The sequence below is a fragment of the Carassius gibelio genome, chromosome B2, assembly GCF_023724105.1.
Source record: "Carassius gibelio isolate Cgi1373 ecotype wild population from Czech Republic chromosome B2, carGib1.2-hapl.c, whole genome shotgun sequence".
NCBI classification, from domain to species: domain Eukaryota; kingdom Metazoa; phylum Chordata; class Actinopteri; order Cypriniformes; family Cyprinidae; genus Carassius; species Carassius gibelio.
In genome coordinates this window covers 13,712,514-13,736,755 of record NC_068397.1, presented here as the reverse complement: position 1 = coordinate 13,736,755, position 24,242 = coordinate 13,712,514, and the positions used below count along the sequence as shown (strand labels likewise).

The following is a 24,242-nucleotide window of genomic DNA, read 5'->3' as shown; positions in this document are numbered from 1 at the left end:
AGAGATTGGATTCAACACACAAAAGCATGGACAGATAACAAATCAAGCTTTGAGAAGGACAAACGATTTACGCTGCAAAACAAATGACAATCATGTTGATTGGTTCTTCAGGTGCTAAGCTTAAATAACGGAAACTAGCTTACCTTTGCGCCCTTCTCGCCTTGTCTGCCTTCTGTACCAGCTGGGCCGGCAGGACCCTTGAAGAGAGAAAAATAAAACTCAAAACCTTCTACAGCAGATATTTAGAAAAAGTCATCAACAATCAAAAAAGTACTGCATCCAAATGTACCATGGCTTTCTTTTCTATCACCATGACGCATCATTTTTGTTCGCGATATCTCACAGAAACCAAAACATACTCCGGAAACCACATATAAACACTTTTATACCTCTTATGATCATTTATGACGTCTATGACTCAGAGGTTCTGTTATTGTTAATGCACTACCATTTCCTAATGCAATAACATGATTGTAGATTCTCAGAAACCAGATTTATTTTCATACGCTATATTGATTCTTAAAGATGTTTAGATATTTTTAAATGAAAAGGAACAAAACAACGATTAAGATAATTATTTTTGAAGTTAAGGTTTTAGCGATAGCAATGGCTAATGGCTCGGGCAGGCATCCAGATACTTAGCATTACTGTCCACACATTTGTTAAACTCCTATAATATGATGATTCAGACTAATAGTAATTTGTGAAAGACTTGATGCTATTGTTTTCTCAGTGTGTGAATGAACACTACACAAGTTGAAATATGTTTCTCAGAAGTCTGTGATCAATATGGGTGTGCACATTAGATTGAAGACACACAGAAGGCTGAGGTCTGCCGAATGAATCAGCTTCATGCACAGATCCACTTAAAGTTGGGTGAAAATGGAAAGCCCCGTAATGCCTTTTTATTGCTACTAACAGCTCTGCTGATACGAGAAAATTCAATTTTTCAGACTAAAAGCCTGACTTGTTCACATATTGAAAACCGACTTAATTCCGTTCCTGACATGTATACGGCAATAAAACTCACTTTTAGAAAGCAGCTGAAATGAAATTCTCTCTGAAGTTATGAGTCAGCGACTGAAAATTAAAAGTTTACTGCGGTAAATACATCAGAAGATGTGTTCGAGCTAAAAGTGTAATCAAAAAGTCTTGAGGATGGCAACAGAGCTGACAATGACAACTTCATTTCCTTTCGGCTATCACACTGCCGTCACAGTGCTGTCATTCAACCCACTTTGGTCAATGTTCTATAATAGGACTGTCTAAATGTCAGCCTCAGCTCAGCTGCTCTTAAGCAATGCAAACTGATTTTTTTTTTACAAACAGGTTTTATGTTATGCTGAGATTTCACAGGATTGCCTTTTCCCAAGCAAAGCATGCACTCTTTTCTCACTTGGGTACAATTTACTGTGGGAAGACCCAGTAAAATCCTGACTGTGCTCTGTTTTTAAAGAGTTATTGTTGGTATAACAATATATAAATGTGACCCATAAAATATAGGCTACTTTGAGCAGGAAGTTACAAGGGAAGCTCATAAACCTTTTTGGAAATGTGTGTCTCAGCAGATTATATAGGAACAAAGGAACAAAACGGGTAATGCAAACAAGTAAATATAAAGAATGAAAAGTGTTACACACCAAACATTTGGTACTCACAGTGGGTATGTTCACATATCTAATTATAAGTCTGAGCTGTTGGAATAATTAGTTAGTTTACTACAATGTATACTACTTGTTATAATATTTATAATATTTGAGCAGAGACTTGTTAAAGAGCCATTTAAATTGAAAAGCATATTTTGTAGTTTTTATGTAATCTAAACAAATACAAATAACTATAAGAAAGTGTCCCTTTAAGTAGCTTAAAACCAGTAAGCTACTTTTTATTTGTAACTTGCAATGTAACTAACTACTTGTCTGTAGTTAAATTGTTTTAAAATTATGTATAGCATCTAACTTGGAAACCTTTAACACTTTTAAAGTATCTTATCCAACACTGAACCAAATGAACAATGTCTGGTAAAGTACTCACTCGCTTTCCAGGGGGTCCTGGAGGACCAGCTTCACCAGATGGACCAGGTGGGCCCTGTGGTGCAAAAATCCAATGCATTACTAGCAAGTTTCATTATGTTTTTAACATAAAATATGATTTTCAATGAAAGTCAACCATCACTCACAGGCTGACCGGCCTCTCCATCATCTCCCTTGTCTCCGGGAAGGCCATCCAGTCCCTGTGTGAGACAGGACATTACATCACAACATTGCCATAATATTTCATTTCCATCAAGCATCATATTATAGTTTCCTCACAACATTTGTTTAATACGCTGGACATTAAGCCTGTAACTAACGACTATTTTGACAACTTGCTGATTACTTATTTGACTGATCTTCTACACCTTACGCAATGTTTTTCTTTAAACAATGAAAAGCCTGTAATATATGCTGAACATTGTGTGCAAAAAAAGGTTGTTTGAGTGGAAACCTGGGCGCATTAAATGGCGTTCTATGAAATGTTTATATATGAAGTGCTTTGGAAATGTGTTTCATACTTTTTCCCCCTCGCTCTACTGCCTCCAGCATTTTAAAATACATTTGTTCCCCACAGAAATAGTTATTTTACTGACGCAAAGCAAATTAACTTGTATTTGAATGTCTCCATAGTGAACTTACTCCAGCTCCGGGCTCACCAGGAGGACCTGGATCTCCAGGGAAGCCAATAGGACCCTAAATTACAAAAGAAATGATGGATCAGTTCAGTCATCATGTAGTATTGTTTCAGCGGAATAGCTGAAGGGAGCCTTCTGGGATGTCACTGGTGGTGACTTACTGGGTTTCCTTTGGGACCATCATCTCCAGGGGGTCCTCTTGCACCAGCGGGTCCTGCAGCTCCAGGAGGGCCAGCTTCCCCTTTCTCTCCAAGCTCACCTTTGGGTCCCTATGGAAGGACACAACAACTATCAACATCCTGCTTTCGTCCATCTATGATGATTGTGCTAAACAAAATTAATTCAAAGCTGATGCTTTGTTGTTCTCAAGCCAAAAATTTAGATTAACTGTAAATATGTTGGCTAAAAAGACATTATAATGGTTAGTTATTGCTTAGTGGTTGCTAGGCCATTTTGGATGGTTGCATCATTCACAACTGAATTGGATTTCTGTATTTAAATTGAAGTAGCCAACAAAGTAAACCGCATTTTGACTTTAAAAAAAGTAGACTTAAACTGAAGTTCATATCAGTGCAACGAGTGCAACATCATAAGCTGAAAAAAAGATTGTCAAAACTAACGTTGAATGTTAACTAATGCAAGCAGAAAGCTACTATCTTCTTTAGTCTCAACAAACAAACATCAGCATGTAAGATGCTGATATCACATAAACAGGTTTGTGCAGCAGGCAGTGGTTGAAATAATGTCCCTGGGTGAAAAAGGATGATGATGGCAGCAACCATCTGGAATGCAAGTGATGTTCACCTCATCATATATGAGAGAGAGGAAAATATTCACATTGCCGTTCTAAACCAGTGGTAAAACAGACTGTAGCAGCCTTCACCTGCTACTCTTGTGAATGCAAAGTGGAGAATGATACGGAAGAGAAGTTTTGTTTTTCTTTGTGCACAAAAAAGTTTTCTTGTAGCATAATAAAATTATGTTTGTACACTGATGTCTCATGGACTATTTTATTGATATTCTTACTACCTTTCTGGGCCTTGAATGTGGTAGTTCCGTTGCTGTCTATGCAGGGTCAAAAAGCTCTTGGATTTCATCAAAAATATCGTAATTTGTGTTCTGAAGATGAACGAAGGTCTTACGGGTTAAGAACAGTAATTAATGACAACATTTAAATTTTTGGGTGAACTATCCCTTTAGAGGTCATTCGCTTTATGTGTTCTAAATTAAAAACAAGGATTTGTGTAGTTATGCTCCTTGAATGTCAATAGATTAAGCCTCAATTACACGCAGGCCAGACACATCTGGTAAACACTCACCAAATCAGACTCAACAACTCTTAAACACAAACAAATACTTACTCCTGAACCAGGCTCTCCTGGTGGTCCTGGATTACCTGCCTCACCGGTCTCACCCTGAGGGGAAGAGAAGAAGTTTTACCTAGTCTTGATTACACCGAAACATCTATTCACATTCATCTTAATAACTACAATACATATTTGTGTACATTTATGAGAGATTTATTCAGGAAGTACCCACCTTTTCACCATTTCCACCCATAGCGCCGATACCTCCGGGAGGGCCAGGAGCACCCTGTCAATCAAATAACAATACTGCTGATTCAAATCTTTCTGATGGAGTTTCTATGCAAATATGGCACAGTTAAACTCACATCTGCTCCGCTAGGACCTTGAGGACCTCTGGGACCAGGAGGACCAGGTGGACCCTGTAAGAAAAAAAACAACAACTTATCAAACAATTAAGATACTAAACTCTGGGAGATTCAATGGAATCTGCATGTCTTTTGTTTGTGAATCAGTGGCATTAGCGCTAATAATGTGAAGGTGTGGTCACATTAGTCAAATTTCTCCAAAATCACAGGCAAAAAAAGAAGGCTGACTGTAGAATGTCAATTATACTGTGACAATGCGTGAAGCAGAAGTCGTCATTTTCAAACCAAGTGGGGTTTTTTTGTTGGTCAATGTGGTGAATTTGCACAAATACCTTGAACACGAGTGAATTAAATGACTATATTCCACAAGAACATTATTTAACAAGCAACTGCACCTTATCTTAAAATAAAGATATACAGTGCATTCGCAAACTTCTGTTGTAATTTTATTTTTTAAAGTACATTTTTCATTTTTAGTACATAGTTGAGACTAATTACGACAAAAATATAGATACTAAGATACTACAAACTCACCATTGGACCAACGTCTCCATTCTCTCCTTTCTCACCTGGAGGTCCTGGCAAACCCTAGAGGAAAACAAGTTTTACATATTAATCAGGCACAACTCCAGTTTACATAAGAGTTGACCTATTACAATTTCCAAAATGCTAAAACCGTTATTAAAAATAGAGGATACGTTAATGTTTCCTCTTACCTCATGAACAACGTGACAATTTAGAATAACAATCAGTCTCACAGTGTTAAATATTAATATTATACATTGACAGCTCTGCGCCATCGGGTAAACACTATTAATCAAATAACAATTTTTGATAATTAGCAGTAGAAGGAACCTCATGGCAATTAACGCATTTGCATTTGGGTCCCTGCGAATGTGTCACACCCAGTGTCACTTTGAAAATATGAAAACACAAAAAGAGGCAAAGCTTGGCAAGCAATTCATTTTGCAATATAATTGTGCTTGACTAAAGAGGTTTGAATGGTATTCAGATCATTATCACCAAACAATACCAACAGACGTCTCTCCATTGTTCATAGCCAGCATCTGTAATTACGAGACTATTCTGGGTCATTGTATTTAGCAGACATGCTCTTTGGTACCCGCTAATGCATATCTTACTGCTTATTGTTGTGATAAATGTTGTGTTACTATAAAAGGACAGAAGTGATATTTCACAGACATTTTAAGGGGAACCATTTCCCCAACTGCCAAAACAGCTTATACGTTATATTCACAGTGTGTTTCGAAGAGCTAATGAAAAGTCTCCATTCTAATAATAAAGTCAAATTATTCTTCTTTAGCAAGTTATTTAAAACTTGAGAGAAAACAAATTAAGATGGTTAATTTCTTCGGATCAAAAATCACTATCGTGGTAGATCGGTGAGATGAAAAAACAATTAGCACAGTTGGGATGAATCACTATTACCTTTGATCACCAGTCAATTGCTCTGAGTGACTTTGGAATATCTGTTTCCATTTGCAAATCACCCCTCATTATTCCCATGGAGGTGAAGGGTGTCATTTTTTGATGTTATAATAATTTCTTAATATGCAGAGACATCTACAGTACCAATTTGTGGTCAGTAAGACTTTTTTATTGGTTTTCACCAAGACTGTATTTATTAGACTCAAACAAATCACAGTAAATCACAGTAAAAACAACAATGTCGTGGAATACTATTAAATTTAAAAATGTAAATTTAGAAATCATTCTAATATGCTGATCTGGTGCTCAAGAAACATTTCTGATTATTATCAATGTTTAAAAACTTAACAATGCTTACTATTTTTATGGACTCCTCAAACTTTTGATTGGCAGTTGTTTCTCAGAAAAGTGGTTTCCAAAATATTTGGTTTGCAAAAATGGCTCAACCAATGGACTAAACTTGGGAAGTTGGATTGTGACTCTGTTTGTCCGACCAATGGAAGGCAGGACGCTTTCAAAAAATCCATTTGAAAAGCAATTATTATTTTTGCAAATCCAATTGGTGGCGCTATTGGTAAAAAAATTACAATTTACCTGGAAAACGCCAAGTAAACTGAAAGTGACGGAATCTATCTGCCAAGTTTAGAGCAACATAATTGAATCCAGATTTTAAAAGTGGCTATTGCTTTCCTTGCTCAAGTATCCTGCCTTTATGATATTTAATAGTGGAGCTTTGTGTAAATTAAATAACCGGCTTGCAGCAGATCCATAACAGGTGTGTTTAGATTGGTGTAAAGATGATAACTGTACCTGCAGTCCGACGGGACCGGGAAGACCTGGGAAACCACGGGCCCCCTCATCTCCCTTCTGTCCAAACATACCCTGCTGACCTCTGGGTCCGGGCTCTCCGTCACTTCCCTACACAAGAAAAAACAGTCAGATAAATGATAAAACACTGATGATTAACATTTGAAGCTGATACAAACTCTGAACATGAAGGTGGGGAAGTGCACTACAACACTCTCTGTACATGTAAAGTCAACTTGCTGACCCCAGAATGTCTTTCATACCCAAGTGTATAGCGCAGACAAGCATGGAAATGAGATCTACCCCCTGAGACATCAGAAGTCAAGCTTGAAAAAACGTGCCATTCCGAGGAACGCCCAGGGGAATTATTGAGGGCGAGAATGTGCTGCCCTCATTTCTGACGCTGCTTGCTCTACAGGGTCAGTGGAAGGGGAAAAGAGGGGTTCAGCACAGTTCAAACAAATGCGGAACGAAGATGAAGTTATTAAAAAAATGTGAGGTTATAGCCCTTCCTGTGAGGAAAACATGTCTGAATGGGAGGTCACTGCAGGATATGATGAGTGTTTGTTTTATAATGAGGGAATGTAGTATTGATGGACCTACAGGACAGGCTTCACCATGATGGCTAACAAGCATTATTAAATCATGGAAAAGATACAATATAGTAATGAGTGTATTTACTAATTATCGATTATGTTGGTCTAACACATTAATTTATTATGCTTTTTATGCTTTAAAAATAACAGAACAGATCACAATGTACTTAATGTCTATTCAACTACAACTTGACTGCCATAATGTTTTTGAATTATTATTATGAGGGCTTTCTTAGAAATTACTGATGCAAATGCATGTCTAGTTAATTTCATTGACTAAATGAAGGACAAAAAAAAAAAGGAAACTCCAGCCTTAAAATGTTCTAAAATCATTTTCTAAAATAAAAATAAATAAATCAAATAATTTTACAGCACAAAAGTAAAATTACCTTGCAAGTAGTCTTAATTTTTCTTTGCTTTCAAAACAAGATTTCTTTTTTAGTGGAAAACTACAGGGATACCTAAAAGCTAATGGTTTAATGCAAATTATTCTTATCACAAATATGGGAATATGGTCGCTGTGTTGCGTTTTCATAATGAATGTTTCAGTATAATTTTGTGTTTCACGTGAGTAAATACGTTAATTTGTGTGGAAATCACATCATTGCATTTAACTAATTTGATTACATTATATAATCGATTGATAATCCTAATGATGTATGCATATAAAGAAAGAAGGATCCGTCAAATATTGCTTATATTTAAGTGACTAAGATTTTTTATCAGCATTAACATCATTATGTAATCTAATAGATGTAACGTCTCGCACGCTTCCGAATTTGCAATATCCTATTCAGTAGAAAAGCCACACAGTTTCCAAGAATGTTCTTCATATAACTGCACAGAATAGGTGTAATTATCAGCTTTTATAGAGCTAATGTATCAAGGAAACAGAGAGGCCCAGCTGGGAGTGTTCAGCTTGAGTCATAAACTTTAAATATTCAACTGTGTGCCACCTGGCCCTGACTACTTACTCTCACTGCTGCTTTATCAACTCAGCAGGCTGCCTGACAGAGGCAAAACTGAGCAAATGTGAGTAGTTAGTCTTTTAACAGACACTTTTATCCAAAGCAACTTATAGTGCAATGAGGAGCAGTGAAGACCAGGGTCAAACAATCGAGATGACCCAATGTAAGAAACTTTTGTCCAGTTGTCCAGGCCAGTAGTTATAATTTTCTAAGGATCTGGCCACATGCAAGTGTTTTTATGCCTTGCAAACATAAAACGTTCGTTTATACATTGTTTCAAGGTTGATGCCTCACCCTTTGCAAGATTTAAACCTACATCCTTTTAACTAACAACCCAGATCGCTAACCACTAATACACAACACCCTGTGCAAAAAGAAACAATGAAGTTAGGCTAAGAAAGCTAGAGCAGTGAAGATACTTTTTATGTGTGAGAAGCAAAAATGATATATTTGTGTGACAACTACTCCAGGATGAATGGAAAAACGAGGGTTTCATCCTATACGGCTCAAACCGAAGGTTGTAAATACTCACAGCAGGACCTGGAGCTCCAATTACACCCTGAGGACCCACTGAACCTGGAGGCCCCTACCGAAAAAAAGACAATCAGGACAACTTTAGAGACGCTAGATCTCAAATGAACATCTGAAGGGCCAAAAATAGTATTCGTTTGTGTAAAAATAGGCATAAGTGATAATATAATATCAATAATATTAAATATTAAATATTAAAGTTATACATAAAATAAATGGTAACACTTTTCAGTAAGTTTCAATAGTTAACATAGACTAACAATGAAAAATCACTTATTAATTTTAGTTATCTTGGTCATTTTAGAATTTACTAATGCGCTAATAAAACCAAAAGTAGATTTTTTTTTTCTGTTAATATTATTTCATGGACCTGGGCTAACATGAACTACCATAAACTGCTGTATTTTTTAATAACGATAACAAATATGGATAAATACTGTTACAAATATATTATATATACAATGTAGCAACAGTGGCATATGACTGATTTACAAGAATGTCAAAGCATTCAACTAATGCAACCTTATTATAAAGTGCTACCAGTTAACATGTTCTCTGAATGTTCTGTTTATTATCAATACTCTTCAACTTACATGTTCGCCTTTGTCACCCTTGCTTCCCTTTTGACCTGGTTCTCCAACTTCTCCCTGGAAAAAAATAAATAAATAAAAATAGTTTTTAAAATCAAGAAACTTCAAGCTATTTACAACTTTTCCCTAGCTGCCTGGTCATCAAAATGTTCTCAAGGTCACTACAGCATCAACAGCAGAGTAAACTTTACTCCAGAGAGTTTAATTCACCAGTAAAACCAAGACCTTGGGATGTTTTTGCAATTAATTGATTACTTGGCCCCTCCAACACCATTGCCGCCACAGCTGAAAAGAATAATGTGGCTTGGGACGTGATAAGGATCTAAAAAAGCACTATTCTACATTTAACAGGGCGATAATGGATTCTGGAATACATTAGCCTCAAAGCACGTTTGTTTACTTGGTTGACGTGCCTCGATTTCCCTGGTTTCAACATTTCACTATAGTAATGATTTTGTGTCTTGTTTGGTTATAGTGATGGATAAGTCAAAACTTTGTCTGAATTGTCACTAATGGTGTGCCGATGTGAGACGGGCATGATGTCTGTTAATTAAAACGTCATGCTTTAGAATTCAAGTACTGCACCTTGTCACCATCCTCTCCAGGTGGACCCTGAGGTCCGGCAGGGCCCGGGAGTCCGACTGGACCTTGGATCCCATCCCGGCCGGCAGGACCAGCAGGTCCTTTCTCACCCTGCGTGAAGTTAAGACATAACAGTTTACACACATGTCTGAGAGTGCTGATTAGGAAACAGTTACATCCTATGAGGAATACTTTAATCTGGTAAATACAGACAGGCTGAGCAAACAAAGCTAATGGCAGATCCACTGCAATTAATTAACAGCATTTATACACTGTGGAGAGGAATATGTTCAATATTATTATGGAACCTTTCAGTCAACTAATTGATTTCAGCTTTAACTGTGTGCTGTAAAAGTCTAAATGAACTGAATTGAGTTTCTGTTTGGATGCTGCATTAAATTGGCTAAGCTATCTGTGCTAGATGTGTTTATTGAAAAGATGAATTTTAATGAACCATAACTCTTTTCCTCTCACCCCTTTTGTTTCCCACAGAAATCTCTAGACATTGGTGCAACACTTAATGTATCCAGGCATCTGATAAAAGCTCAGTCACTATTTTACTTTCTTTAGGGTGAATTCGGGTAAATTAGACCATGTTTTGCTATTCATCTCAACAAAAAGTAGCCCAGTTTACTCAAATTCACATTATTTCTTGTTCTTTTGGATAGTTTACAAGATAACACTGGCATTTTTTATATTCAAACAATGCGCACTCACCGGACCACCCTTCTCTCCCGCAGGTCCCGGGGGTCCTTGAGGGCCATTGCGTCCTGTTAGACCAATGGGTCCTCCAGGTCCAGCTGCTCCTCTCTCTCCTGGAGACCCCTGTGACACACACATCCCATTAAACCTGACAGGAACACAACTGGATTCCAGGAGAGATTATTAACCAAAAAAGAGCATTCTGAGGCAAAAACAATGTCTTGGTTTACCTAAAAATGTAAACATATTTTTGCATATACAAATTAACAATTTTCTAACAAATATAATTTGCTCACAACAGCAATTGTTCTTTTGTTGGATCTTTCTATCCAACACACACACACACACACACACACACGCTTTCAAATATAAATATTTATTGCATTTAAATTCTATTAAATGCCATAAACACCTTTATAAAACAATACAAATGCCATTCAAAAGTTTGGGATCAGGAAGATTTGTAATGGTTTTTTTTTTAATGCAGTCTCTTTTATGCCTATCAAGGCTGCATTTATCTGATCGAAAATAAAGAGAAAAACGAACAAACAGTGATACTGTGAAATGTTATTGCAATTTCTAATATTGGTTTCCTATTTTAATATTTTTAACATTCTTTCAAATATAATTTTTTTCTGTGATGCAGCATTGCATTTTTATCAGCCATTACTCCAGTGTCGAATGATGCTATTTTGAATAAACACTGTTCTTTTTCATTTTTTATTTATCAAAGAATCCTGAATTTTTTTTACCATAGGCCCATTTTTTTTTTTTTTTTTTATTAGAATGATTTCTGAAGGATCATGTGACAGTGAAGACTGGAGTAACGATGCAGAAAATTCAGCTTTCCTTCACAGGAATAAATAATATTTGAAAGTATATTAAAGTATAAAACTGTTATTTTAAATTTGCAATAATATTTCACCAAAACAAAAAAAAACTAAATCTGTATTTTTGATTCAATAAATACAGCCTCGATGAGCATAAGAAACTTCTTTGAAAAACACATAAAAATCTTACTGATCCCAAACTTTTGAAAGGCTCTGTATACAGTTATTTAAATAGCTTCGAGCTAAACAAAACCATTAAAAAAAAGAAGTTCCACGACTTTTCCAGGCCTGGAAATGACAGTTCCAAATGTCACTGATATTTCCAGGTGCTCCGTCTCTGTGAGAACCGTGTTATTCTGTAGTTTGTTTTGGCTCTGAGGAACATGTTCCCATTCAGATCCTTTTCTGCACTGAACAACACTAAGGCACATTTGTGTATCACATTAAATACATTTCATCTTTAGAGTGTATCAGTGGGTCTCACTGACAGACAAAAGTTTATGAGAGAGCGAGTTCTCTGGTTTAAAACCAGTCTTTTTCATAAACAGTCCATTAGCACATCTATTAGCACTGAAGGATAAGCACTGAAGAGAGCTCTCAGAACGAGGGCTTTATTCACCGTTTACTTAAAGACATCCGGTTGCTTTCACATGCATGCACATACCCACAGAAACACATGCTAAAACAACATCCGCCTGCATTAGCCGGCAGTGATAGTGCTTCTATACATAGGGAGAGGTCAAAGTCACTGCACACACCACACCGCACCACCAATACATTCTCACTCCCAACTCGCCAACGTCTGGGGAATCGTATTGAGAACGTACTGGCACTACATGCAGGGCAGTGCACACATCTTAATTATAATTTTCAAAAAGGTTTTTATATATGGGTTTTACAGATACAAACAATGAAGCATGAACCGTTTCTGCTCAGTTCCACAATGAACGGTGAACTATCGCCACTGACTATGACCAGTCAAACTGACACAACAGACAGCCCTGACTCACTTCTCATCTGATATACCACCTCACAAACACACTGAGGCACACTGACTCAACTCTTTGTTAGAAACTTCTCAGAAGAGTTGTACTCTGCTGCCGGTGACTCAATTCAGACACCTGCGGGAGGTCTGTTTAGGCAAAGATAAGATGGCTGATCAGCGTGGGTGGGCCACTGACTCAAAATCCTTCTGATTTCAGGGAGTTTTCTTGCCTGGCTGTACAGATGCTTTTTATACAAGAGAGACAATGAATCCCTACACTAATCCACCTCAAGCTGAAAAGGGCTTCACATAGCGCACAGCTGAAGCTTTGATGGATTCGAGCTGTACTGCTGTGCCTCCACTGCACTACGAGAGAATACAGACAGCAGTTACTTTAATGGGAGAATGTTATTTCTATGCAGGACGGAAGATCTATTTTACTCTACATTATATACCATCACAGGGTTGTCATAAAAAAATAAAAAAATTTCTATAGCAGGAACAGTGAAACAGCATTATTATCGATACAACTTTCAACAGCCCTTGTTTCAACTATTGAACATGTTCTTCTTTCATCAAATTCATAATAAAGTATTACATAAATGTTCAAGTAAAATTTCATCTACAACATTTAAAAAAAGTAATTTAAAGCATTTTATAATAAGGCATAAACATAACAAAATGTGAACAAATTAAGGGGTATGAATATAAAGTATATATAAATGATTTAGATTTTTTTAATATTAAAAAAAATAACAATAAAACATATTTTTCAATACAGTTGCTTGACGTTGTAATAAATAAATATGTTTCTCTTTCCTTTTCAATATTTTCATTATAGGCGTAATACACAGTTCCAATATACTGACACTGAGCACGTACCGTATCAAAATCGCAGTACTTTTGACATCCCTGATGACAAGGGTCTGAATCTCTAAGCATATTTCACGTATGATTCAAATGCAATTTCTGAAGTGGTGACGGACTTACTGATTAGGCCTGACTCATTCAGCGTGATCAGACTGCGTGGGATCAGATCACACACCAAACCGGGCTCTCAGTGCCAACATTACTGGTCATTAAATTCACCACCTGCTGACTGTGCCTGCTCCAGAATTTGCCTGATGTCACTTCACTAATACAGGCGAAGCTTGCAGATTGATCGTTCGCAGCGACAGAGTTTCCATGGTAACACAGGTACTTACAATAGGACCGGGCGGACCCTGTGGACCCTCGCCTCCCTTCAGACCAGATGGACCCTGTATGAGAAGGAGAGAGAGCGGTTTAATTCTCTAATGAGAGCTGTGCTTCAGAATCTGTCAAAGTGGCATCTGAAACTCTGCGTGCGCTTGCATTTGTTTGTGCCAGTGTTTGGCAGCTGTTTGTACTATATGTCTCCTGGAAATACAGCCCAGGGTGTTTATACAACTGGCAAAACCTCTATTTCCTACATCAGAAACAAGTGCTGGCAATGCATTGACATGTGACGCCAAGGACACGTCACTCTCCTCCCATCTGAGTCATGAAAAACATATGAGCCAGCTAAAAGTAAACATCAAAACAGCAAAATCAACTGCTGTTTATTGAAATCATACTGGCTTTGTGTTTCAAATGTGACTTTCAGCAGCAACTGATTCATGAAAGAGATAACTAGTGGAGGCTGACGTTCATCAAGAAGGCAGATGCTGTTTCTTAAACTAGAAACAAAACCATTTTTGATTATATTCAGTCCCACAGTTTTAAATACTCCTAATGAAGAAAAACTAGTAGAGACATTTCCAAGTCCCTGTGACATATGCCTGCTTTGAGTTGGCCGACTGTGGCAGTTTGTTATGTACAAAGTCATTTACAAGCCCACGGAGTTCCACATCAGAAGGACAATAAATGTGTCAAACTGCATCTTTGAAACGTACTAAAAGTCAGGCATTTCACGAGATACATGTTAGCATTTATTTGGTACAACTTTATAATAACCTCTCTCTATGAACCATTAGTTCAGCATTAAATAGTCAAATCATCATTTATTAAGCATTGTCCCTACATTAATAGTCAGTAAGCAGTTTATAAATACAGCTATAAATGCTTTGTTCTTGATTTATGAGCATATCTAAAATGTGTTTCATATTTGTGTTTTCATAATTTATTAATGATCAATATATCATTTCAAAATTAAGTATTACACTATTAACAAACCGGTTATTTAGAAGTGGTCAGTGGTTCCTACGATCATTTAGATCTAGTCCTCACTTTAGACTGGCTCCCACAAACAGTTAACTGACAACTACTCAAGGTTTTATAATTACCTGAATTAATCATGAAGTACAGTACGAATACGTGTTAATACAGCATTTATTAACACATTATTACTATATGTCTAAATAATATGTATAAAATTCCATTTAAATAGATTATTAATCATTTTCTTACCCTTTCTAAATGATCTTATGAACCTCTGATGACAATTAAATAACTTCTGTTTGTAAATAATGCCACACTTAAATTAGAACTAATAAACTAATCATTAATAAAGTCTCACAGCTGTGAGACTGTAAAATCTGATCTATTTTTCTTAAAATGAATCTCCAACAAGATTATGTTGGTGCACACAAGTTTCTTTGCAGTAAATCATGGACTTTTGAACATTAAAGTCAATATAAATCAAAATTGCGTATTTGTATATCCTTGGTTGTATTGCCATACACTACACTGGAATTTCTCTGCAGGGTTACAGACGCATTTCAAAAAGCTTGCTAAATGTCTAAATGCATGTTAAATATGTCAGTTAATCTCCATGAGCCTCAGTCTCATAGTTAGGACTGTACCCTCTCCTGAGGCATGCATCCAGCGTAAGCATTTGCATGAACAGCAGGCGGTTAAGCAGCTAATGACCATTTGGTGGGGCACACAACATTAACTCGTTTGTTCTTACCGCTGTGCCAGGAATGCCCCTTTGGCCTGGGAACCCTTTAAGTCCGGCAGGGCCAGGTTTCCCAGAAATGCCATGAGGACCTGGATCACCCTTCAAGGAGAGAGATGATGAGAATTTAGTCTTCGAACTTAAAACCACCGAGCTCCACAGCTGCTTATTTGTAGGCCTTACCATCCACCTACACATTGTGAAATTGGACTGAACATTACAGAATTTTTTCCCCAGTCATTCCCCTTGAGTGATCTAAAGTGAGCATGTTTAGCACACTGTACCTTTCCACCTTCTTTGCCAGCAGCTCCGGGAAGACCCTGCTCTCCAGGGGGTCCTGGTGATCCAGGATGTCCTCTCTCTCCAACAGGTCCAGTTTCTCCAGTAGAGCCCTTTCAAATTCAAACAGGGTTTTTCATTTAACTTCTGTCTAACAGCAGGTTTTTATTTATTCATTTTTTTCTACTCATATAACAGCAACTTCTATAGCTCACCTGTGGGCCAACAACACCTCCAGGTCCAGGAGGTCCAGTCTTTCCTTGGAAACCCTGTTTGAGCACAAGTATAGTCATTGTGGGCATAGTTATCACATTTCTGGAAGAAAACTCGGAGAAAAGGAAAACCTGATGGAAACTATGTAAAAATCACTAAACTGTACAAATCAAGCCTCAGAAATGTCAGCACCACTTATTATTGTTACATCCACTTTTTTCACTTAAATCATATAAAGTCAAGTGTCTAAAAAAACAAACAAAGGGGAGTCTTTTAAGATAAAATGAGTTTCTCCTTTCAGCACTCCATCTGTCGGACGCTCTTGATTAGAAACAGAAAGATAGTCCTGCCAAGAGCAGTTTAGTCGGCAGCTAAAAGGTAATACACCATATAAACACTGTCCACAACATTTATTCCTCTTTACTCAAGAGACAGAAAACACTTATGAAGACAAACTGATACTCACAGTCTCTCCTCGCTGTCCAGGGTGACCCGGCAATCCATCCTTTCCAGGAGGCCCCTGAGAGAATTACATAATTAATAGTGATTCAGTCATATTTACGTAATTATTATTTAATAGACTTGTAGACTTGAGGCTTATTATTTTGGGTTTTTTGATTTAATAGTTGCAGCTAGACCTATTATTTGAGCTATATTAAAGTAAGTCTGATGTATGAAAGCCAATTTCAGACACATAAGGAAAAACTAAAATGCTTTCACAAATCAAAATCAAAATACATAAAAAACAGAAATTATTACATAAAATAAAATAAACAATTGTGACATGACAAATCAAAACTTTTTGTGTCATAATTTTGAATTATAGTTAATAATTAGGTCACAATTATGACAAATAATGAATCTATACCTAGGGTGTCATCATTTATCATAAAAATAACACAAATTATACTTTTCTGACACAAAACTATTAAATTATCAAATGTCAAAATTTCCATGTTTTGTCATCATTTTGAGTTCCTTTAATTTTGAATAAAACTATAAATAGGTATAAAGTAGACTAAAAAGTAAAATTAAGTTAACATTAAAAGTCATTTTTAAATGTAATTATTTCCTTTTCTCTCATTTTTGACTTTTCTCTCCTTTATAAATGTATTTAAACATTTAAAATGGATAAAACCACATACAGGAGGTCCTTTAGGGCCTGTTAATCCAACGGGGCCCTGAGGTCCTTGGAGTCCCTAAAACAGAAAGAAAGTAACATGTAAGGGAAAGGTAATGCAAAAGGTTTTGATCTGGAAAGTTGACAAATGCAGCTGGAAGGTAGAACTAATTCAATAATCACTCACTCTCTCTCCTGGGCCACCAGCTGGTCCATCATTCCCTGCTGTACCCTAAATAAAGACAATTTTAAGATGCATTTTTAAGCATTCACAAATACCAATAACTAATTAAGTTCAGCTGAATCTGGACTGATGAAGCCTGACCTTTGCTCCAGGTTTTCCTGTTGGACCTCTGGCACCTCTTCCACCACGGGGACCCTGAGGACAAGAGTTATTAGTGATACGCCTTGTGCATCACTAGCGTATGGGGAAAAAAAGTGTTCTACTTAAAATTTTCAAGCTTGACATACCGTTGGTCCTCTTTGTCCTCGTGGACCTGCTTTACCAGCAATACCCTAAAAAACAAAACAATTACAATCTTATCATTACAATTACTAAGCTTTAGTAGATGTTTGCAATCAGAACCAGAGAGATGTGATAGAAATGGCTTCTTCAGGCTATAGTGTAGCTTGTAAAAAAATCTAATATTTGAGTGAAGTCAAAGGGGCCTCATACATACCCTTGCTCCCTTCTCACCATTGGCTCCAGGGAATCCAACGAAACCAGTTGAGCCCTGTAGATGTAGACAGATTATTAGACACACTGAGGGGAGCAGTTTTCAATGATACCATGTAAATGATATGCTCACTTTAAAAGTATCCAATATCCTTTAAAACATGCATTTTTGAGCAAAAGTGAAGCTGTGTTGACAGAGAGAGGGTGTCCTTGAAGAATAATTGAACATGGTTACTGCTAATGCTAATGTTATGTGGGTGATACTCAGAGGGCAAGCTATTGGAGCTGATAAACATGAGCGGTGTGTGCTTGTTAGCACAAGGACAGGCGATGAAATTGAAGGTCGAATTATTTTGGCAGGCAAAGAAGGGGAAGCGGTCTGTGCACAATGGATACGCATCAGTAATTTACTCCATGGGATGGTCGCCTGCACAGGATAATGGAGCAAATAAAACAGACAAACACACACACACACACACACACACAGAAAAAGGAACACTGCAGTTTGACTGAACCAGAGGAAGTGATTAGAGAAGGTCGACAGAGATTTCCCATCATCACTGAAAGTGAACACTAAACGCAACGCTCCAGCTCCACTCTGATTTTTACCTTTTACAACTGATACCTTATTTAAAATGTCTAATATCTCATTTTGAATCTCTCTCTCTCTCTCTCACACATACACATACACACACACAGACTGCAGTTGGAGAAATTGAATGTGTCATTAAAACACTAACATGAAACCATTAACATATTGTGCTTTTGTTGGAAGCACAATAAGCCACTTATTATTTTCATATTATGCACCATTAAAAGCATTAAAAATAGCCAATTGCAAAACGTTTTGGTGTTAAACCCTTCAACAGTGCCTAAATAAGTATATAAAAATATCAAAATGTATAAATAAAAAATTTTTTTAAAACTAAAATCTATTGTTTTAAATTCTACTTACATTTATAACATTTTACATTCTACTTATATTATAAGAGAATTTACAGTATGAAAAATGGGTATTAAATTTGAAATTTGATTATTATTTTTTGATTACATTTAACAATACTATGAAATTATTAGCGTTTAAAAAATAACCTTAAGTGTGTAATAGATTATGGCAAATAATCTAGTAATAATAATAATAATAATAATAATAAGTAGTAAGTTATAGGTTAAATGAGAGGAAAATAATGAAATATTAATATCAAGAATATTGATAAAAAATACCCACTGGAACTCAAATAACAAAACAACAACAACAACAACAAAAAGTAAAGCAAATAAAAACAAAGCAAAACAAAACCCTCACTCCATAGGAAATAATAAAAATAATAATTATAATATTAATAATCATCATCACATAATTCCACTCTTCATTCCACGCTCAGACACTCCTCAAATAAGTTAAACAGAACCCTGAAAGGCCGAACATCAACTGTAAACCCAGAGCTGAAATAGCTGACAAAGCAGGATGTAGACTACTTCAGTGTCACTTTGCACCACTTGCTATTCAAGCAAAGCAGGATCCATTTCAGAAGAAAACTTCCAAAGTAAAACTCAAAGAATAAATACTGGGGGGTTCAAGCTATTTGAGTGGACCAGCCCTACACTGAATCAAATGCTTGTTTTGATGGAGTCAGCAGCCTGAACTGAATGAATAAGCTGACAAACATCACAAACTGTGTCTGCAACAGTCTTGAGCTGTTCACAGACCTGTACTTATTGCATGCTGGGTGGCCAAGAGATAAAGCAGTCAGCGTCATGGAGAATGAGTTTATCCTATTAACTATCCTGTTAACACAGGCTATCAGAGAACAGCAGGCCTTGCGTGTCAAAAGCGGTGCTCGGCGAAATATAAATAAAGCAGTAGGGACAGTGGCACTGTTTAAGAGACATGATGACTTTAAAGTTTTATTTGAATCTACAGACAATAATCCTAGAGATGCTTTGAAATAATAAATAAAATAAAAAAATAAAAAAATGTAATTAAAAATTAATTAATAAGAAAAATTAAATAGAAATAGAGGAAAACATCTCAGTACTTACCTTAGGACCTTGTCTTCCCGGGTAGCCAGGCAAACCTGGAACACCAAGTTTTCCCTAAAACACAAAAAGAAAAAAGTACAGACTCAGCACATTGCCATTTGGATTTTTTAAAATAATCATCCGGCGCTATACAGTCACAATAAAGCATTTAACCACCCTCCGTAAACTGTAAAAGCATATGGGAGCTGTAATGGAGTATTTGGCTGACATTTAAAACTGGCACTCAGAATCCATTTATGATTATGAGTTCGGTGTCATTTTACATTTTAATTCACGCATGTATTAATAATCCCTGACAGACACTTAAGTGCCCCGAAAACCCTAGTGTTGGTTTTTCCAGGGCTGGTCATTTCAAGTACTTTGCCATTATATTGAACATAATGAGCTTCAAACTGACCTTCTCTCCTGCCATGCCAAGGGGACCAGCCTCACCAGTGGGGCCTGCTTTACCTTTCGGCCCCTCTGGTCCGTCTTCTCCTCTGGGGCCCAACACGCCCACCTCTCCCTGAACACCAGCAACAATGCAAAAACTTCATATTAGACTGAATAGTTAAACCTCACCTTAAATAAATAACAAACAAGTGTTTATAAGAGTTGATTGAAATTGAATGTAACTATACGTGTTAGTTACTCACCTTATCACCCTTGAGGCCCATGTCACCCTTGAACCCAGGAAAACCATCTTCTCCCTGAAATCAAACTCAGATCATTTATTTTGGTAAAATGTTTATGTTATGTTTATGTAAAACTTATGTTAATAAACGAATGAATAAATGAATGTGATAACAAAAACGATTTTCATTAATATTGTCATAACTTTTCAAAATTCCGAAGTAAAAAAAAAAAAACTAAAAATACTGAACCAACTATAAAAAATTTGCACATAATTCAAAACACTCCATAACAACGTAATGGCTAAATACTGGCATCTTGTGGCCATAGAGTAAACTGCTGGCTCAAACTAGTTCAGTCTGAGAAATTAAGTCATATCTACGATTGCATGTTTATTTAACAAACTATAAAAGAGTTCTTGAATTTTAAATGTTAAGCTTGAGACTTAATATTTCATACCAATAACGATACATTTTAGAAACAAAACTGTTGGCTATTGTATGAATAAAACACTGACACCTGGTGGCCACTGCAGAGGATGCAGCCTGAAGCAGATTTCATACAAAACAATTATTACAGATTACAATTCTTCTATCATTTTTTTCTGCTTATAAATCTCTACTGACATCCAGTTGTATGGCTTTGGTTTACAGCACACAATCATAACACCTGACTAAAGCCATTTTGGTGCAAATAGTCCCTGAAATGGCCTTCCACTTTTAGCTGCTGACCTGTCATCTGTGTGCCTAATTTTAGAGGCTGACCCAAGAGCTCAGCAATGGTTAGACAGGGGACGGGTAATTTGCTTACCTTTTCTCCTTTTCCTCCTTTCAAGCCACGAACACCCTCTGCACCCTAAATGACCAGAACAATGAAAAGAGGCTCTAATAGTATAAAAGCATATAATAAAGAACCAGTGAGATGAGGAGAACCAAGGCTGTTTACCTTCACGCCTCGGGGACCGGGATAGCCAATGGAACCCTGGGGACCTGGGTGGCCCTATAGGAAATGAGTAAATGTAATAATAACACTGAATCAGTCAGGAGTAATAGAGGGGAATTAGGTTTTAAACATCTAAAGTGTAATCACAGACAGAGAAATGGCTTTAATTTCAATACTGAACTTTTAGACAGCTGCCTTACAGGTGTTTAGTGGCTTTGTACTTGAAATGTGGTCAATAACTAAAACTTCGTTTCGAGACAAACTAAAAATACACTCACAGCTGCTCCTTTCTCCCCAGGAGAACCCTCCTTCCCAGGATGACCCTGTGCAAATATTATAAACAAAAGCATGTTCATTGAAAGTTGAAAAGTAACATGAGGAAAATACAGCTGGGTATGGTCTTGTGGATTTACATTCATTTAGAGTATTCAGAGTATTACAAACGCCAGTGTTGAGATTATTCCAGTGTAATAGTCTTTTTTTGTAAGAATAACATTTTAGGGGTTGTACACCACTTAGTATTGGAATTCAGATAGCCAAAAAAAAAAAAAAAAACATTAATAATATTAATAATAATAATTAGAATAATAATGAATAATACAAAAATTGTAACGTGAAAGTAAAAATAAATAAATACATTTTTTTTTTTTTACTTTTATTCAGCAAGTTAATAAATTCATCAACATGATTAAACTAACCAAAAGATACATTTATACTGTAATAAAATAATAATAACGTTTTTTGAGCAGCAAATCTGAATTTCTGAAGGATCATGTGATACTGAAGACTGGGGTAATGGCCATAGCAGAAATATATTATGTAATATTTTAAAAAATATATTTAAATAGAAAAAAATATATTTTATATTGTATTTAATTTTATAGTGTTTACTATATTTTAATCAAACAAAGGTGGATTTATGAGTAGCTAAAGAAAATATTTATTTTTTAAAAATGTACAGACCCCAAACTTTTAAACGGTAATGTATATTATTATTTGTGACATAAACTCCTATTTCGATAACATTATAATAAATGCAATTAAAATACATAAACATAAATATTCAATACAATATATACAATAGAATATTTTGTCTTCCTAAAATAAAATAAAAATAAAAAATCATATAATTTAAATTTTAATTATATAAATATTAGATATTTAGTTTTGTTGGTTACTGATATAAGTAATATGATAAAGAAATACTATATATTTAAATAAATGCATAATTTTATGGACCAGTGGAATTTCATTGGCGGAATTTCATTTGGCAGAATGCTTAAAAATGGAGTCAATCCACATGACACTGGCTAAAAGACTAAAATCAAAGGTTTCTGTTTTTGCTCATTTTGGATTAATGAAAGTCCTCTGTCCTGTCTGTGTTTAATTTCTTTGAACTGCAATTCAGTAAATTCCACTTCCTGTCATTCAAATTTCAACTCCTGGATTGAAAGGCACCCGCCACTTTAATTCTTAATTATACTATGTAAAATGTATTCCCTTCAAACCAAGATTATCCAAGCAGGTTACTGGCTAATGACGTGTGATGATGCAAAGAATTTCTGATATAAACATGGAGATTTAGGGGAGGGGAGAATATGAAATACAGAAAAATCCACTTACGGGAGGCCCATCAGCACCAGCCAGTCCATGGAGCCCCTGTTTCCCATTGGGACCCTATAAGAGAGAGAGAGAGAGAGAGAGAGAGAAAGAAAGAGGATAAGTGAGAAAAGAAGGAAGAAAGAGAAGAGCGAGGAAAAACACACACAATTACTGGTGTGCCCAAGTGATTCGCTGGGCAACTTTTAAAAGCAGTTCAATCCTAAAGCACTTCATCATCATCTTTTTCCTCTTGGTAAAGAAGAGATCTAATCATATGGTACGTCTGGAAACACTCCACCACTTCTGGAGTCACATTTCAGACTCTCTGGTCTACTTCCAGGAGCCCTGAGAAAACGCTTGTCTGAGAGACCGACCAATGGCAGTTATGTGTGTAAGCATATCTCCTGCTTGTCAAAACATTAGCGAGTCTTGATGTGTGTGTGTGTGTGGTTTTCCTCTAGTCAGCATTGATCTGCTAGCAACCTACAGCCTGGAAACCTAGGAGTCTGTTGAATCGTTTACAGGGTTAGGGCAGAAAAACGCCGTCTGTAATAACAAAGATGATGGCTGCCGGGGCAAACTCACTTTCTCTCCAGGTGGACCGATCGGGCCTTGAGGACCAGGCAGACCCTGCAAGACAAGATTTCAGAAGTCAGACAGTACAAGATGGGCTCTTCAGGGGAAATCTGATAGTAAAGTTCATATTGGAAAAAGCTGTGTGAGCACTTCTCAGTCAAATCTGAGAAAGAATGTCGAACAGGATACTTTATTCTTGTGTGAATATACGAGTTTTCTCTTTCCTCATTACCTTTTCTGTCATGACAGTTAAATAAGCTCCACCTTTAACTGAATGCAACAGAAAATGCATAAAAGAGCATGTCATAAATTTAGATATTTCCAATTAAAATAGGAGGTTTGTGTGGGAGATATTAAAGGCGTGGGTTCCCTTTTTCCTTTCATGTTCAGTCATAAACATGATTTGCTAATTGCTAGTCAGTTGTGGGTGGTATTGGAGGAGGGACTTTCTCAATCTGGAAAGCGTCTGATTGGACGAAATTCTTTGCAGTACATGAACATGAATCATCTATCTTTTTGGCTTATTTACACTACTGTTCAAAGTTATTTGATAGAAAAATATGCTAAAACAGTATAATGCTAATTATTTTTAGCATTCAAAAGTACTGTTTTCTATTTGAATATATTTTCAAATTCCAGTGATGCAAAAAAATGTTTTGAAAAAAGTTGTTGCATAATAGATAAGTGTATTTTTTGTTTTTTTTATGAATAGAGGGTTTAAAAGAACATTTATTTGAAATGGCTAAATAAACGCATTAATTTATTTTAAAGAAATTGTCCTTTTACTGACTTTTTTGAATAGTAGTGTATATATAGTATATCAACAAAATATTGTTTTTGTCAACTTTTAGGAGTTCAGTAGTGTATAGATTGCTTCAA

At 36.2% G+C, this 24,242-nt stretch overlaps 1 protein-coding gene across 1 annotated transcript in view; it reads right to left on the bottom strand.

Moving 5' to 3' along the window:
• LOC127951466 (collagen alpha-1(XI) chain-like) overlaps window positions 1-24,242 on the bottom strand; it is a 66,435-nt gene that overhangs the window by 6,435 nt on the left and 35,758 nt on the right. The window contains exons 24-55 of the mRNA XM_052549342.1: window positions 23,373-23,417; window positions 22,809-22,862; window positions 21,464-21,508; window positions 21,189-21,242; window positions 21,054-21,098; window positions 20,267-20,320; window positions 20,029-20,136; window positions 19,632-19,685; window positions 17,593-17,646; window positions 17,384-17,428; window positions 17,238-17,291; window positions 17,100-17,144; window positions 16,938-16,991; window positions 16,259-16,312; window positions 15,795-15,848; window positions 15,585-15,692; window positions 15,313-15,402; window positions 13,589-13,642; window positions 10,584-10,691; window positions 9,870-9,977; window positions 9,288-9,341; window positions 8,696-8,749; window positions 6,603-6,710; window positions 4,878-4,931; window positions 4,344-4,397; window positions 4,211-4,264; window positions 4,033-4,086; window positions 2,833-2,940; window positions 2,676-2,729; window positions 2,180-2,233; window positions 2,035-2,088; window positions 144-197 (exon numbers count right to left, since the gene is read on the bottom strand). Coding sequence (XP_052405302.1) covers window positions 144-197; window positions 2,035-2,088; window positions 2,180-2,233; window positions 2,676-2,729; window positions 2,833-2,940; window positions 4,033-4,086; window positions 4,211-4,264; window positions 4,344-4,397; window positions 4,878-4,931; window positions 6,603-6,710; window positions 8,696-8,749; window positions 9,288-9,341; window positions 9,870-9,977; window positions 10,584-10,691; window positions 13,589-13,642; window positions 15,313-15,402; window positions 15,585-15,692; window positions 15,795-15,848; window positions 16,259-16,312; window positions 16,938-16,991; window positions 17,100-17,144; window positions 17,238-17,291; window positions 17,384-17,428; window positions 17,593-17,646; window positions 19,632-19,685; window positions 20,029-20,136; window positions 20,267-20,320; window positions 21,054-21,098; window positions 21,189-21,242; window positions 21,464-21,508; window positions 22,809-22,862; window positions 23,373-23,417 — 2,043 coding nt within the window. The remainder of the gene's footprint in view (window positions 1-143; window positions 198-2,034; window positions 2,089-2,179; window positions 2,234-2,675; window positions 2,730-2,832; window positions 2,941-4,032; window positions 4,087-4,210; window positions 4,265-4,343; window positions 4,398-4,877; window positions 4,932-6,602; window positions 6,711-8,695; window positions 8,750-9,287; window positions 9,342-9,869; window positions 9,978-10,583; window positions 10,692-13,588; window positions 13,643-15,312; window positions 15,403-15,584; window positions 15,693-15,794; window positions 15,849-16,258; window positions 16,313-16,937; window positions 16,992-17,099; window positions 17,145-17,237; window positions 17,292-17,383; window positions 17,429-17,592; window positions 17,647-19,631; window positions 19,686-20,028; window positions 20,137-20,266; window positions 20,321-21,053; window positions 21,099-21,188; window positions 21,243-21,463; window positions 21,509-22,808; window positions 22,863-23,372; window positions 23,418-24,242) is intronic.